Source organism: Solanum tuberosum, unplaced genomic scaffold (assembly GCF_000226075.1).
Source record: "Solanum tuberosum cultivar DM 1-3 516 R44 unplaced genomic scaffold, SolTub_3.0 scf00020, whole genome shotgun sequence".
NCBI classification, from domain to species: Eukaryota; Viridiplantae; Streptophyta; class Magnoliopsida; order Solanales; family Solanaceae; genus Solanum; species Solanum tuberosum.
Genome location: NW_006238946.1, coordinates 299,170 through 313,248, shown reverse-complemented (window position 1 = coordinate 313,248; position 14,079 = coordinate 299,170). Strand labels below are relative to the sequence as shown.

At 33.3% G+C, this 14,079-nt stretch overlaps 1 protein-coding gene across 1 annotated transcript; it reads right to left on the bottom strand.

Moving 5' to 3' along the window:
• Window positions 1-627: 627 nt before the first annotated feature.
• On the bottom strand, window positions 628-2,378 carry LOC102582136 (zinc-finger homeodomain protein 6-like). Its single transcript, XM_006340568.2, has one exon. The coding sequence runs from the start codon at window positions 1,699-1,701 to the stop codon at window positions 793-795; it is 909 nt and encodes a 302-aa protein (XP_006340630.1). The 5' UTR covers window positions 1,702-2,378; the 3' UTR covers window positions 628-792.
• Window positions 2,379-14,079: the final 11,701 nt, after the last annotated feature.

Here is a 14,079-nt window from a genome sequence, read left to right as displayed (position 1 = left end):
AAAAAAGTATTATAATTACTATTTGAGAAAGCAAAAAAAGTTTTAAAAAATAAATTTAAACACTCCTGGGAGTAGTTTTTACGCTCAGGACTTCTGTTTTTATGCTTGGGGCTTACGCCTTATGGATCTACGTCTTTAATTTACGCTCCGAAGTGTTTTTGGTACGCCCCATCCGGAGACTCGCCTCAAAAACGTTTTTGAAAACACTGATTAAGATTATCTATAAGTACAACCTTTCAAGCATTATTAAGCCTATTGAACTTCTACTTTCTAATAAGATCATTGTATGTAATTAAGCATACTACTAGTTTCTTCTATATTTATAGAGCATAAAATCATTGTACGAGTCTCTTAATTCTATTACCTAATAATTAGTTCAGTAGTTCAATTTCCGTTACTTTGCCTCTCAATTATAGCAAGAAGGGTGAAAGAGAAAGAATTGCATTTTTATGTTTTTGATAACCGAGAAATTCGTGTGTGTTCTTCCTTTTGGATCAATCACAGCTTCTTTTTATGCTTAATTTTGTCTTTGTTATTTCCACGATTGATACCCGACAACACAAAAACAAGGAAAAATAAAAAACTAACTTAGCGATCGCAATCCAATGCACAGAAAGGGGAATTTGAGGAAACTTTTGTGATGAATTAATTGGTACTAACCACATAAGGTCTTAAATTTGAAGCAGCTGAAATTTTGTGATCAAAGAATTAATTACCTATTTGTCTAATACTAATAAACTCATCTTATCTATGTGATTTATGCACATATTGGGATTTTGTAGTCTTGCCTGTTTAAGTTTGTTTCTTCTTGGTTGCTTGTTTGCTGTTGTGCATCCACACTTTGAAGACTTGTCTCTTCACACCCACTTCATTACAAAACTGATGCACTTCTTGTTCATCTTGTTTCTGAATTCTCCATCCGAGTTTCTCAGCGAACTCTAGCATTCTATCTTTCTGTTGTTGACTGAATTTCGTTCGAAATCTCTTCTTCGACGCCGAAAAATTACAAGGCTGAATTATCCCTTGTCCTCCGTGAAACATATTCAGATCTTCACTTGATGATTCAGCTGCAACTCCCGTGTTCCCACCGAAACTCATCATTACTGGTGCCATGTGACCTCTTGGATAGCTGTGTGAGTATTTATGATGGTGCTGTTGCTGCGTAGGCACAGCTGGAAGTGAAGGCGGAGTTTGGTTGAGTATACGGTGGTTATTTCTATGCACACCAGGTGTTTGTGATTCGTCCTCAGTCTCTTTCCTATGAAAATTGCGATGACAATCACAAGCTGCACATTTCAGGTATTCCGGTGTCTCTTCTTCTCCGCTTGGCATGAATTCTCCGCAACCGTCTCGTACATATCCTCCCATATTTGCAGCATGATTTTTGAGACATTCTTTGTACCGGACGGGGGTAATATTCCTCTCACTTGCTGAACTAGTAGATAGTTGTCGAACTGGATCTGGATCTGAATTTTGAGTAAGATTATGCTGATCTAGGGTTTGGTTAGGGCTAAAAATGGTATTTTCATGGATATTTTGTTCATTTGTTGTTCTATTTGGTATATTTGAAGCTATAGGAGCAGTAAGGAATTTGTTTGCTGCAGAGGATGATGATTCTTGCTGGTTAAGATGAGATGGGTTATAACTCGTGGGATTGGGATTAGGCAAGCCCATATCCTTTTCTTGGCCTCTGTGTTCCATAAATCCTAATTTTGCTATCTGAAATGACTGTCTGATCTTAAACTTTCACCTTCTGGTAATCTATCCTAAGTTACAAAAAAAATATCTTTTAGGTAACACAGTGATGTATCATAATTGGAGGACTAATCAATTGAGTGTGATATTTTTAGTGCGAAATCCACTGTATGTACTATTAGAGAGGCTGATAAATGGACAAAGAATTGACCCAATGATCTTGGTGCTGAGCTAGCTAGTAGTAGGGAGTAATAATTTCAAGAAAATTGGGACAGACGGTCAACACGGGGTAAAACTAGACTTTGAAGGTCATTGGTTGTAAATTACAGAAATTTGTTGGCTAAAGAAAATGAGGAGGATTTAGAGTAAAGGGTAGAAGAAAGAAAAATAATTAAATGAGAGAAGATTTTCTTGTGTCTCCTTAAGAGGCATCCAACCCCACGAAAGCACAAAAGAAAGAGAGTTTGGTAGGTAAAGTAAGAGTGATGAGTTGCCCTAAGACATTGATGAAAATAAGACTTACTCCACTAAACAACCGACAAGGTCATGTTCGTCCTCTTCTGCAGCCTGCACACTGGTCCAACAATCTCATTATTATTACGCTTAACGCTTCCTTTCACTATGTCACAGAATACGGGAAAACGTGGAATATGAGAAGAAATTATAGATGGTGACATAAACTAAATATGGTCCCTCTAATCTAATATGTAGTATAAATTCTTCACCAAAACACAAGATAACAATTGCATTAGGCTAACAGCCGTATTTTCAAGATAAGACAAAATAGTTAATTAATAATCAGAGGCAATTAGGCGGTGTTATTAGAAAGAGAAAGGGCATAGGAAGGGGGGCTTTTTGGTACTGTAAAGTGTGAAAAAATAAAGTGGGGGGGGGTGGGTATATTATGGTCCACGGTAAAGCAATTGCAGCAATTTGTTTCCGTTAGTGTGTGTGTCAGATGTTATACACACTCTTTTCTTTCTAAAACGACAAGGCAGTGCTTGCAAATCACCAACCTTGTTATTAAGAGAATCTGTAAAGGAGATTTGCCTTTAGTTTTCTGATGATGATAACTGTTTCTACAAGCAAAATGGCATCTCTGCTCCCTGGTTTTCATTTCTGAAGTAATTAAATCACTTTGTTTTATTAAAGTGATCTTAGCTTTATCTTTTTACTTCCATGTTTTTAAGAGGCAGATAATTATTTTGATGGGGAGAGGGATCCAGTTCCCCATTTGGGGAGAGGTATAGTCAAAATTTCATTGTTTGGGACTTCGTGACAGCCTAAAATGTGGGTCTCATGTAAAGACTTCCGTATTTGTACCTGTTGTATGAATGCCCACGGAATTTGTTTGGCGTGGGGTTGTCGAAAAAAATTAAATAAAGGAAGATATATATATATATATATATATATATATATATATATAGATAATGTGTGATGATATTTTTAATGACATGAGTTTTTTTGGGGGAGTGGTGCTTGACTTAGCTAGCGTTTGATCATAGATATTGAGAGTAAATTTTGAAAGTTCATCTTCATTAGTCTGTTTTGTCATGAAATTTTATCGATTTTCAATTACTTATAAGCTCCAATTCACAAAAGCTCTCAAAAAAAATCAAGTAAATCATAATTTAGATTTTGAAAAATTCAATTTTTCAAGTTTCAACTTTAAAATTTATAACTGAATGGGAGCTTAGTATTAGAGGTGGAGGGAAGGTGTTCTATCTAGAATTGACTATTCTAGAAGTTTTAACTTTAAGATGAAGGGGTTGATTGATCTTCATGTCTCCCAATAGTTATATTATTTTGAGTGGGGATAATGTTCACTGCTTCTTACGCAACATAACTATTTTAGTATTGCAAGTGAAATGTACACCAGAACTTTAAGATAAGAAAAATGAGGGAGAAAAGACATGTACGGAGTGTTTTTCTCCTTCAATTCTGACACTGTTTGAGTCTGGTGGTCTGAATGACTAACAAAAATGAGAATGCTTCATCTGATTGCTTACAAATATAATTAAATCTAACGGTAGTCATTGTGGTTAAAAAAAAAAACAACTTTTGTCGTTGAAAATTTCCACTACCTTAAACTAATAAAAATAAAAGAGAGTTGCTCGAACAATAAATACTTTTTTAAAAATAATACTAATAAACGGACATATAGAAAGTTCAACTTATCATTATATTAGGCAATCAGCTTAGCTGTTATTCTGTTAGGAGCTGGAAAGAAGATACTCCTTCCGTCTCTAATTACTTGTCCACTTTTACTTTTATAGTTGTTCCTAATTACTTATTCATTTTGACAAATTAAGAAAGGACAATTTTTTTGTACCTATTATATCCTCAATTAAGTGACTAATTACTTTGAAAAATGCAGAGCTTTTCATCCATTTCATATTAATAGGGGTAAAATAATAAACTCACTATGTCATTAATTGATTTCTTAATAAGTGTGTCAATTCAAAAGTGGACACGTAATTAGGGATAGAGGGAGTAACACTGAACAACTTTTATGATCTTTGCTTTTGATTATGTGTCGGAGAAGGATTTGGAAATTGTTCCTGGCCATCACTGCACCACCGTCCAATGAAAAGTTAGGAACATGATAAATTATTACTCACTCCATCTCATTTTATGTAGAGTAGTTTGATTCGCCATGAAGTTTAAAAAAGAAAAGAAGACTTTTATAACTTGTGGTTCAAAATAAATGGTAGAAATTTGTGTGACTGTAAATCATTTCATTAAGGATAAAAATTAAGATATTTTATAGTTAAATTGTTACTTAATATAAAAATGTGTCATTCTTTTTGGGACTGATTAAAAGGAAAGTAAGTCACATAAATTGTAGGGCAGAGCATAAACACCGAAAAACCGAACCGAATCGAATTATTTCGGTATTTAGATTTCGGTATATATTTTTGTATTTTTCGGTATGTAATTTTTGTATTTTTCGATTTTCGGTTTACCGAAATATATTATATTATATTATAATATATATTATTATTAATTATTAATATTAAATATTAAATATTATAATTTAATAATTTATATTTTATAGGTAAATTAGGCAAAGAGACAGAGCACTTTTCAAAGTACAAACTTTTCTAATTTGCCGCAGCCCGCACGTCGTTCAGTTTCCCACTTTCCAGTTTCCACTTCCGGGCTCCGGCGTTGACCAGCGACCGGCCGATCAGCAGCAGGTCAGCAGGCAGCACGCAACAGTCCAGCACGCAGCACGCAGCAGGCCAGCAGGCGCCAGTCGACCAACACTCAGGCAGCACCACAAAAAAGATGTACTACTAATTTAATTAATCTAAGGACCACTTATTTTTAGTCCATTAAGCTGAAAAATCAAACAAAAAAATTACAAAATTTTAAATTTTAAAAAGCCCACAAAGCAGGTCCTAAGAAAAATCGAAATAACATAAATCGAATCAAAATAATAAAAACCGAATCGAACCGAATTATTTTGGTTCGGTGTTATATGTGGTGCAAGAATCAAAAACCAAAAAAATTGAAATCGAACCAATTTAGGAGTACTAAAATTACTGAAAATAGTAACAATAGAGAGTCCAAGATCAGTGTTTGCACATTTTATTTTATTTTAAAATTGAGTAATTAAATAATCTTTAATCCATTAGTAGACTAGTTTAATCATTGATGATTGAAGTTGCTTATCACAAAAAACGGAAAGGCAAAAACCATTTGTTTAATTGATCTGCATAGACTAAGCTTTTCTTGATTGGTGGAACATGTAGTTTGTTATTTAAATCTAATGTAGGATTAGGGTTTCAATTATTAAATTAAGAGATAGGGGTCTTACTAATCATTAATTTAAGTACTACAACTGGTAGCTTCATATGGATACACGTGCCAAAACCTAACCTTATTATTTGTGACTTTTATGTGTAGTACTCCTTCCTTCCGTCTCATTTTATGCGTCCTCTTTTTTGGTCCCAAAAAAAATCTTTCCATCGTTTATTTTTAATTGAGTAAATTTCGCATATAGCCACAAGAATAAACTTAATTAGGCTCCTTAGCTATAGTTTACATATTTACATGATGTAGTTACAATTTTAATGGTAATAGGGAAGCGTATTTGTATAATTCGCTATTATTTGATATTTTATACAAAACGAAAATCCAAACTTTATAAAAGATAATGACGGTAATTTCGATTGGGAAAAGGTAAACAATCCCTTAGGGGTCGTTTGGTTACTGTATAAGAGACATCTTATTCATGTATAAAAAGTTGCATTAGCTTTACTGTGTTTGGTAGAAGTTTTGTATTAGGTATAAAAGTCAACATAACTTATACCATGTTTGGTTGGTAAGAGTTTAAATGTTGTATAAAAGTTATTCATGTATTAATTTATACGGTGTTTGGTTGCATTTTTTGTAGTCCTACATAATTAATACCAACATAACTTATGAGGGAATCTATGTATAAAGTTATGCAGGGTAGAAGGTGGAATAAGTTATGTGGGTATTAGTTAATACATGTATTAAAATGATAAATTACATATTTACCCTATTAATTTTTTATTTATTTTTTAATTGGAAACTTTACTGTTTCCTATATACGTTTGTTGTTTTTATTTCTTTTTATATATAGATCATTTTCATTTCATTTATATATTTTTACCAACTCTTCAGAATTACGAATTACTCCTTCTTTGTAGTTTTTTAATTGGAAACTTTACTGTTTCCTATATACGTTTGTTGTTTTTATTTCTTTTTATATATAGACTATTTTCATTTTTTTTTATATATATTTACCGTTTTTATTTATTTATGTAAATATAAATATTTTTTTGATATTAGAGATTTGATTGTATATTTTTTGACGGTACATATGCTAATCAAATATTAGCATTATGCTGGAGTTGTTCTATCAGTTTAGGATTTTTTTGTTTCCAAATTACATTATTTCTAGTTGTTTTTGTTTTGTCTATTTTGTTGACCGACTTGGTCACTCTTGGACCTTGTTTGGACACATTTTTATTATTTTTTGATGAATAAATGGACATGGTCCGATGTTGATTAAAAAAAATAAAAATATTAGCATTGTATATTATTCAATATATTCCACATTTTATTAACATGTATTATTATTTTGTAAATAATATATATTAATAATTTACTACAAGTTTAATATAATAGTTAATAATTCATGTATTGTAATCTCTACATAACTAAATAATACCTACATAACTAATATCCACATAGCTAATACCCGCATAATTAAACCCTACTTAACTAATACCTGCATAACTAAACCCTGCATAACTAAACCCTGCATAATTAATACATGCATAACTAATACCTGCATAACTAAACCATGTATAACTAATACCTGCATAACTCTAACCAGTAACCAAACGGCCCCTTAATTCATGGAACAGTATCTCTTTAGACTTTCATACCAAATATGACTTTCCTTCATTCCGTAAATGTATAAATTGATTTCTATTTGTTATTGTATAAATTATTATTGATTGATTCAATTCATTGATGACTCTAGTTTATGTGGACTTAGTGTTTGTATAAATTAGTTATTTTCGTACATAATTGTATAAACAGATTCTTCAAAGGTGGTTTGTATTTGTATATTTTGTATATATATAGGTCTGTTTTATTTTTGATGGAATTAGTGTTTGTATATGTATAATTGATTGGTGACTATAGTTTATGTGGAATTAGAGTCGATATAAATTAGCTAATTACATTTGTAATTGTATAAAATGAGTAGTGATACTGGCAACCGATTTATATTTGTATATTTTGTATATGTATAATGCACATATTCTATTTTATTGGTGGAATTAGTATTTGTATATGTATAATTGATTGATATGTGAAATTATTGTTTGTATCAATGAGCCATTTTCTTTTGTAATGGTATAAAAGGAGTAGTGACAATTGATTTGTACTTAAATATATGTATATGTATAATTCATAGCTGATTTGTACATATATAATTGTCATAATATCTTCCAAAGCTATTTTGGATGTTTCTTCATTCATAATTTTGATTGTATCTAATTATAAATCTGAAAAATCATATGAAATTGCAGTCATATATAAATACAAATCAAAAGGATAAGAATGAAACCACAAAAAAGGAAGAAACTTAACTGCATAACAATTACCCTGGAAATCAGGAAGCGCGATTTGAGAGGGAAGAACTGAAATTTTCAAATTATGAAATCAATTTGTGTTGAGGGATTTAAGGAGAAAATAAGGTAAATGATTATGAAGAAAGAGAAAGAATCATTTGTATATATGGAAAGGGACAGCCACACGCTTATACAAACAGAAAAGGTAAGCAACGTAATTATAACCAAGAATTGGTGGCAAGTGGTAATTAAAATAAAATCTAGCTATAATGACTAATTAACAAGTATAAGTTTGCTTAATCGTGTAATTTTCCCTTTTTAATTGTCATAGCTTCTTTTTTTTGTAGTCAAATTATAAGAATTTTCACTATCATTTTATAATGTATTTTTTAATCATATTGATATGCAAAAAATTGCAATTTATAGTATTTTCGTATAGTTTTTAAATATCTAATTTTTTGTTTAAAATATCGAATTAATGTAATTTAATTTAACTTTAAAAATTAGTCAAATTGACTTTCGAAAAGTACAACCTAACAATTAAAAGTGGACTGATGGAGTATTACGTTACTAACTTTAAAACTTTTTTTTCTTTTAATAATATGATTAATAACCAAATGAGTATTTAAGAATTATTGTAGATCACAATTTTCAAAAAAAATAAAAATTAAAAATATTGTATCAAATCAAACACTCACACATAAAATGAGAAGAATGAAGTAGTATTTTACACATGTAGACGGTAGTTTCGTTCCCATTTCTTATTCTGTCAATCTTTCAGATAATTACTAAAATAGCGAAAATGAATTGTGATACATAAAATGTGCTTGGATAATTGTACTTATTGAGGAGATTTTTTTTATTTAGTATTAATATTGGGAATTATGAGATCTTATATTTATTTATTTATTTTGGGTCAAAGCCACGTTTAAATTCACAACACTATATTTTTATTTTGTTTGTCACTCCCACATCTATTACTTTGTCACGTTTAGCCTATGGCCTATGGTAAACGGATCTTTTGGCTGTTCATGAGTAAGAGTCAACAGGACATATCGCGTGGCATTTGCGATTTGATTTGAGATTTCTTTTTCTATTTTATAAACTCTTAGATTCACACAACTTCCACTAGTTGAGATGTTTAGAATAAAATTTTACTTTCTCAAATTTTATATCGAATTCATCTTTGTTGCGTAATTTGAAATTGACGGAGTAACATTTTCCTAGTGTTTTCTTACTTGTAAATTCATATACGATTAAATGTCTATGTCGTAACATACATGGCTTCAAGATTTTTTTGTCCGCAATTGTCACGCCCTAAGCCTACACCCTGGGTGGGACTGGCACTCGAGAACCATTGCTGGCCCTAAGCGAACCATTGGTCTGGCTTACTTACTCAGCGAAAGAAGACTTAAACACAAGAAATAGTCTCAAAGGATAACTCATGCAAATATCTTTAAGGAATATTAAACTTAGCCAAAATGGCAACTCAAGTCTCAACAATTAAAACAGGAAATAGAAAACTCTAGAACTAACATTTGGCTATTTATGAAGCCTCTAAAGCAACTGAGATGGATGTTGGGACAAGACCCCCGATCATCCTCACAAATGAAACACTAAAAAGTAAATAATAACAAAGGAGCCCTCCGGAAAGCAAAGAGGCTCACCAACTGACTCTGAATGCTCAACTGGATCAACGAGACACTGGATGGTGATCCTGGTTACTTGTGTCTGCATCATAATAAGATGCAGGCCAAATGGCATCAGTACATTGAATTTACGAGTATGCGATGGGAAATCTAAAATAAGACATAAGCTTGAAAGGAATTGAAGAACTTACCTGGCTCAACTTAACTGAACTAATTTCAATATAAAGCAGTATAAAACAAGTGCAATATAAAGAAAAGTTGTTTAAACATGTATGTCAACTCTGTCTATTTGGAAATACAATAATACTCCGTGTGTATGCAAATATACATTATAACTCTAAAATGTATGTAAAATACAAATAAACTATAAAAATACAATTACTTCTGTGGGAGTTTCTCTAACCGACAACCATCACTTAAGAGTTATCGTGATGATACAACGTTTTCCCTCATGCTGCCAGAGACGTCCTATACCTTGCCGGGGGTATAGAACTTGAACTACTAAGTGGATCCACTAGTCTATGCTAAAAAACACTAAGGAATCATCTAAAAAGCATGACCCTTTTCACCCATGGTGGCTACATGGTTTATGGGGGCTGTGAGTTGTCTGAACTCTCCCCTATATCGAAGCTCAATACTACTTCCAAATATGATACTAGCTCTTATGTTTAAAAACATTATTTCTTTTTGTGATTTGAGATAATTGCTCAAAACTTAGCTCAAAGGTTATCTTGGAAATCAAAGTTTCCTCTCTTGCTTAATTGTGAAAGCACTTACTCTTTTCTGAAAACTAGCTCAAAAGCTCTTTGGAAATCAAGGTTTTCTTTTCTTGTTTAAATGTGAAAACATTTTAACTCTTTAGGAATACATAGTCCCCATATACTTTGAAGAAATGAACTTCAACTTTACTCTTTACTCAACTCAAAACTTCAAGTCTTGAAACAAAGTTAAATCATTTGTAAAAGACTTTTGGAAGACTTTATGAACTTCTCTTGACTTGACTCTTAACTGATCCTTGAATTGAATTATGGATTTAAGGATTGATATTTGTGATATGAAAGATCTCATGATGTTTAGGAGTGTTTTTTGATAGTTAAACAAGAGAAAAGATCAAGAAATCGATTAACTGATCCTTGAATTGAATTATGGATTTAAGGATTGATATTTGTGATATGAAAGATCTCATGATGTTTAGGAGTGTTTTTTGATAGTTAAACAAGAGAAAAGATCAAGAAATCGATGTCTGAAAGCTGGTCCGCGACGCGGAGATGTATTTAAAATTTTTGATCGCGAAAATAACTTTTGAGGCAGAACGGTCCGTGACCGCTACGCGATGTGAGGGAGGATTTTTCACATCCTGAGGAATAGGTGTGCGACGCGGACCTGGTACCTAGATTTACCCGACTTGTTCCTTCTTCGTTTTCCTGCCCCAATTCGCCTAAATTCGATTTTTTTTTCTCCAATTCTCTTTAGATTCAGATACCCAACATATGTACACAAGAATCTAATTCAAACACAACTCTAAAATCGACCTTAAACTCTCAAGAACTTCTCAATCTCATCCCAAATTCAAGAACGAAAGTAAATTCAAGAACACACATCAAGAACATTCAAACTTTCAACTTTTAGGACGAATTCATGCTGAATTAAACATGTTTGGCGCGTGGGTGAACGAACCCAACACTGTGTGAACTCACATACCTCGTAGGGATCTCCCCTTGACGAAATCCACAAGCTATTCTTGTAGAACTTGGCAATTCTTGCTCCTTCTCCTCCTTTCTCTTATTCTTTTCTCTTTTCTAAAACCCTAACTCAATATCGCAAAAGCGTAAACTAAATCCTATCAGTTTAGACCCCAACTAATTACCAAAAATGAAATGAAGTCATGGGGTATGGAAAAGACCATAATGCCCTTCTAAAATTCGGATTGGACATTTCCTTATTCGAACAACTCAACTTCGAATGGGCATATCTTACTCAAACCAACTCGGAATCGCGCAAACTCGGCGTCGTTGGAAAGATTATTCCAAGATCTTTACTAAGATATCTGGAAACACACCTAACAGATCCTGAGCTAGAATTTATGGTTGTTTAAAGTTGACCAAAACTCAACTTTAACACACTTGAAAATTTCCAGACTTTCTTTATACTTTCCAAAAATGACTATTTCCTCTTTTAAATTCCTTTTTAGTTGTTTCTAGTTACGGGGTGTTGCATCAATAGCACTATTTAAATAATATTTGATAATTATAGGTGTAACACCCGGACTTTTTAAAACGTCTAAATTAACACGTATTTTCGTGGAAAGATAAGGAGGGTGAGTAATAAATTAAGAATGATATGGTATGTCATATTTTAAGTGTTCAAGGGTTGTATCTCAAGTTTTGAAGTAAGGTAAGTCGCAAAATAAAAGTGGGCGAAAGTTATCGTAAGTTCCTTTTTAAAGATTTCTCTGAAATTTGGGTCAAATGTATTGGATGTTTTCTCCCAATATAAAAAGAGTTAGAAGGCCTATTACCTATTAAATCGAATGCCTACGAGTCTTTGCAACGCATAAAACCCCGTATCAAACCGACATCAGAGTAAAACGTTATGAGCATTTTACTAGGGACTGCCGAGCCAGAATTCGGATCGGGTAAAAAATATGGTATGTCGGCTTACTTAATGTTTTAAGCCATGAAAACATTTCATTTTAGTTCCAAACCAGAGAGAAAGCTCAAGAGAGGGTTCATATGTAGTCCTAGCATGATTAAGGTTAGTTTTTGACGATTTCTACCATTAAACATTGCTCCCGTGCCTAGAAACATAATCCATACACGTGGCAATCGGTTTTCTCTTCTATTAGGTGCATTTGGAGTTGATTTTTGAAGATATAAATTTGTAGTTATTGGTGTTTCTTCAAGGTTTAAACTTGGTTAACTAAGGTAATCATCTCAGGACTCTTTTATGATTGTTTTTATGAATTTCTACGGACGTTTCGACATGTTGGGGTAATATGGCAAATCTGCCGATATAAGATTAATTATGAACTGTTTATATGTGCGTACCAGCTGTGTATATATAGTGTTTGCGAAGCTTAAGACATATGAAACAACTTTCTTGAAGGAACTACGGTCTTTCGAGCGTTCATTGGAAAGGTATGTTAAGGTTATTCCCTTCGTTCGATATGTTTCTTTAGAGGTAGTTAACGTTGGTGATCTTGTAGATGTAATTGTGAGTGGTTGACTGATTTGGTGGTTATAAACCCTCATTTTAGGAACTCACGATTTGTTAAGAAAGACCCTAAGTTAGGAACGACTTGCAGATTATTCATACATATTGTTTATAGCTAAATTACTCGCCTTCAGCCTATTTAATTATTTGTTGTCGCCCTTGGGCTATTGTGTTTAGTTGTTGAGCTATGAATTGCCTATGGGGGCTATGATGTTGTCTAATAGGACTATGTTATTGCCAAAGAGGGCTATGTGTTGCCCACGGGGCTATATTGATGCCAAAGAGTGTTATGTGTTGCCTACGAGGCTATTTTGATGCCAAAGTGGGCTATGTATTGCCTACAAGGCTATTCGATACAAAAAAGGGTTACGTGCAGCCCACAGATCTATGATGTTGGCTAAGAGGGCTATGCGCTGCCTACGGAGTTATATCGTTGCCAAAAAGGGCTATGTGACTTCTTACAAAAACAGAGGGCTACCGATAAGGTTATATAGATTGATTTGGCTCCTTTTGGGCTTATGAGGGCCTAAGTAGGTGGTATGTTGTTTGTACCTACCGAGCTTATGGGGGCTTGGTTAGGTTGATGTTTGATCATTATTGTATTTTATTAGATTCAGTAGGTTGGCATGCTTATCTAAATTTGATTTCCTTACTTGATTGCTTTTGGTATATTATGATGCTTGCTCATTTAGTCTACAGCCTTTCATACTCTGTACATTATTTTGTACTGACGCCCCATTGCCTGGGGGAGCTGCATTCATGCATGCATGTCCTGACAGACGACCGAGTAGACCTTCTCAGTAGCAGGATTGATTTCTATCTGGTTGGCAAGCCCCTTTCCTCTGGAGCTGCTAGAGTTTGGAGGTTTGTTAGCTTTTGTTGTGTATATTTTTATGGGTAGGCTGGGGCCCTGTCCCGTCAATCTTTACTACTCATAGAGGCTGGCAGACTAGTGTGTGGGGTGTATAGCTATGTTATGGCCATAATGGCCTATGTTGTTGGTTTGCTGAAGCTTGTGAGCTGTTTGATGTATTGTATTGACATATATCTGCTTTTAGTTTTGGTATAGATATTATGATGGCCTAGACGGCCCAATCAGAACTTCTGTGCTAGTTGGCCACTTATTTATATGATCTCCTGGGAGTAGTTATTTCTTTTATAGATCAGTTGACAGGAGCCTTGACGGCCGAGGGCTTAGTTTTAAGTTGAGATATACTTGTTTGTTTTCTTGATTGCGTGTGACTGCCATGCGCTAGTAGCAAATGGTTCAACAGGGTTGGCTCGGGCCTGAGTTTTGGCATTAGGAGCCAGTTGCTCCCCTCGAGTTTGGGGGGTGACAATAGGCATAAAATTTAATTTTTATTTTAAAATGTTTTGGATGTAAAAAATTTAAGCTTACTCAC

Coding starts and splice junctions, on each gene's coding strand:
- LOC102582136 (XM_006340568.2), bottom strand. CDS start 1,701: ATGGAACACAGAGGCCAAGAAAAGGATATGGGCTTGCCTAATCCCAAT.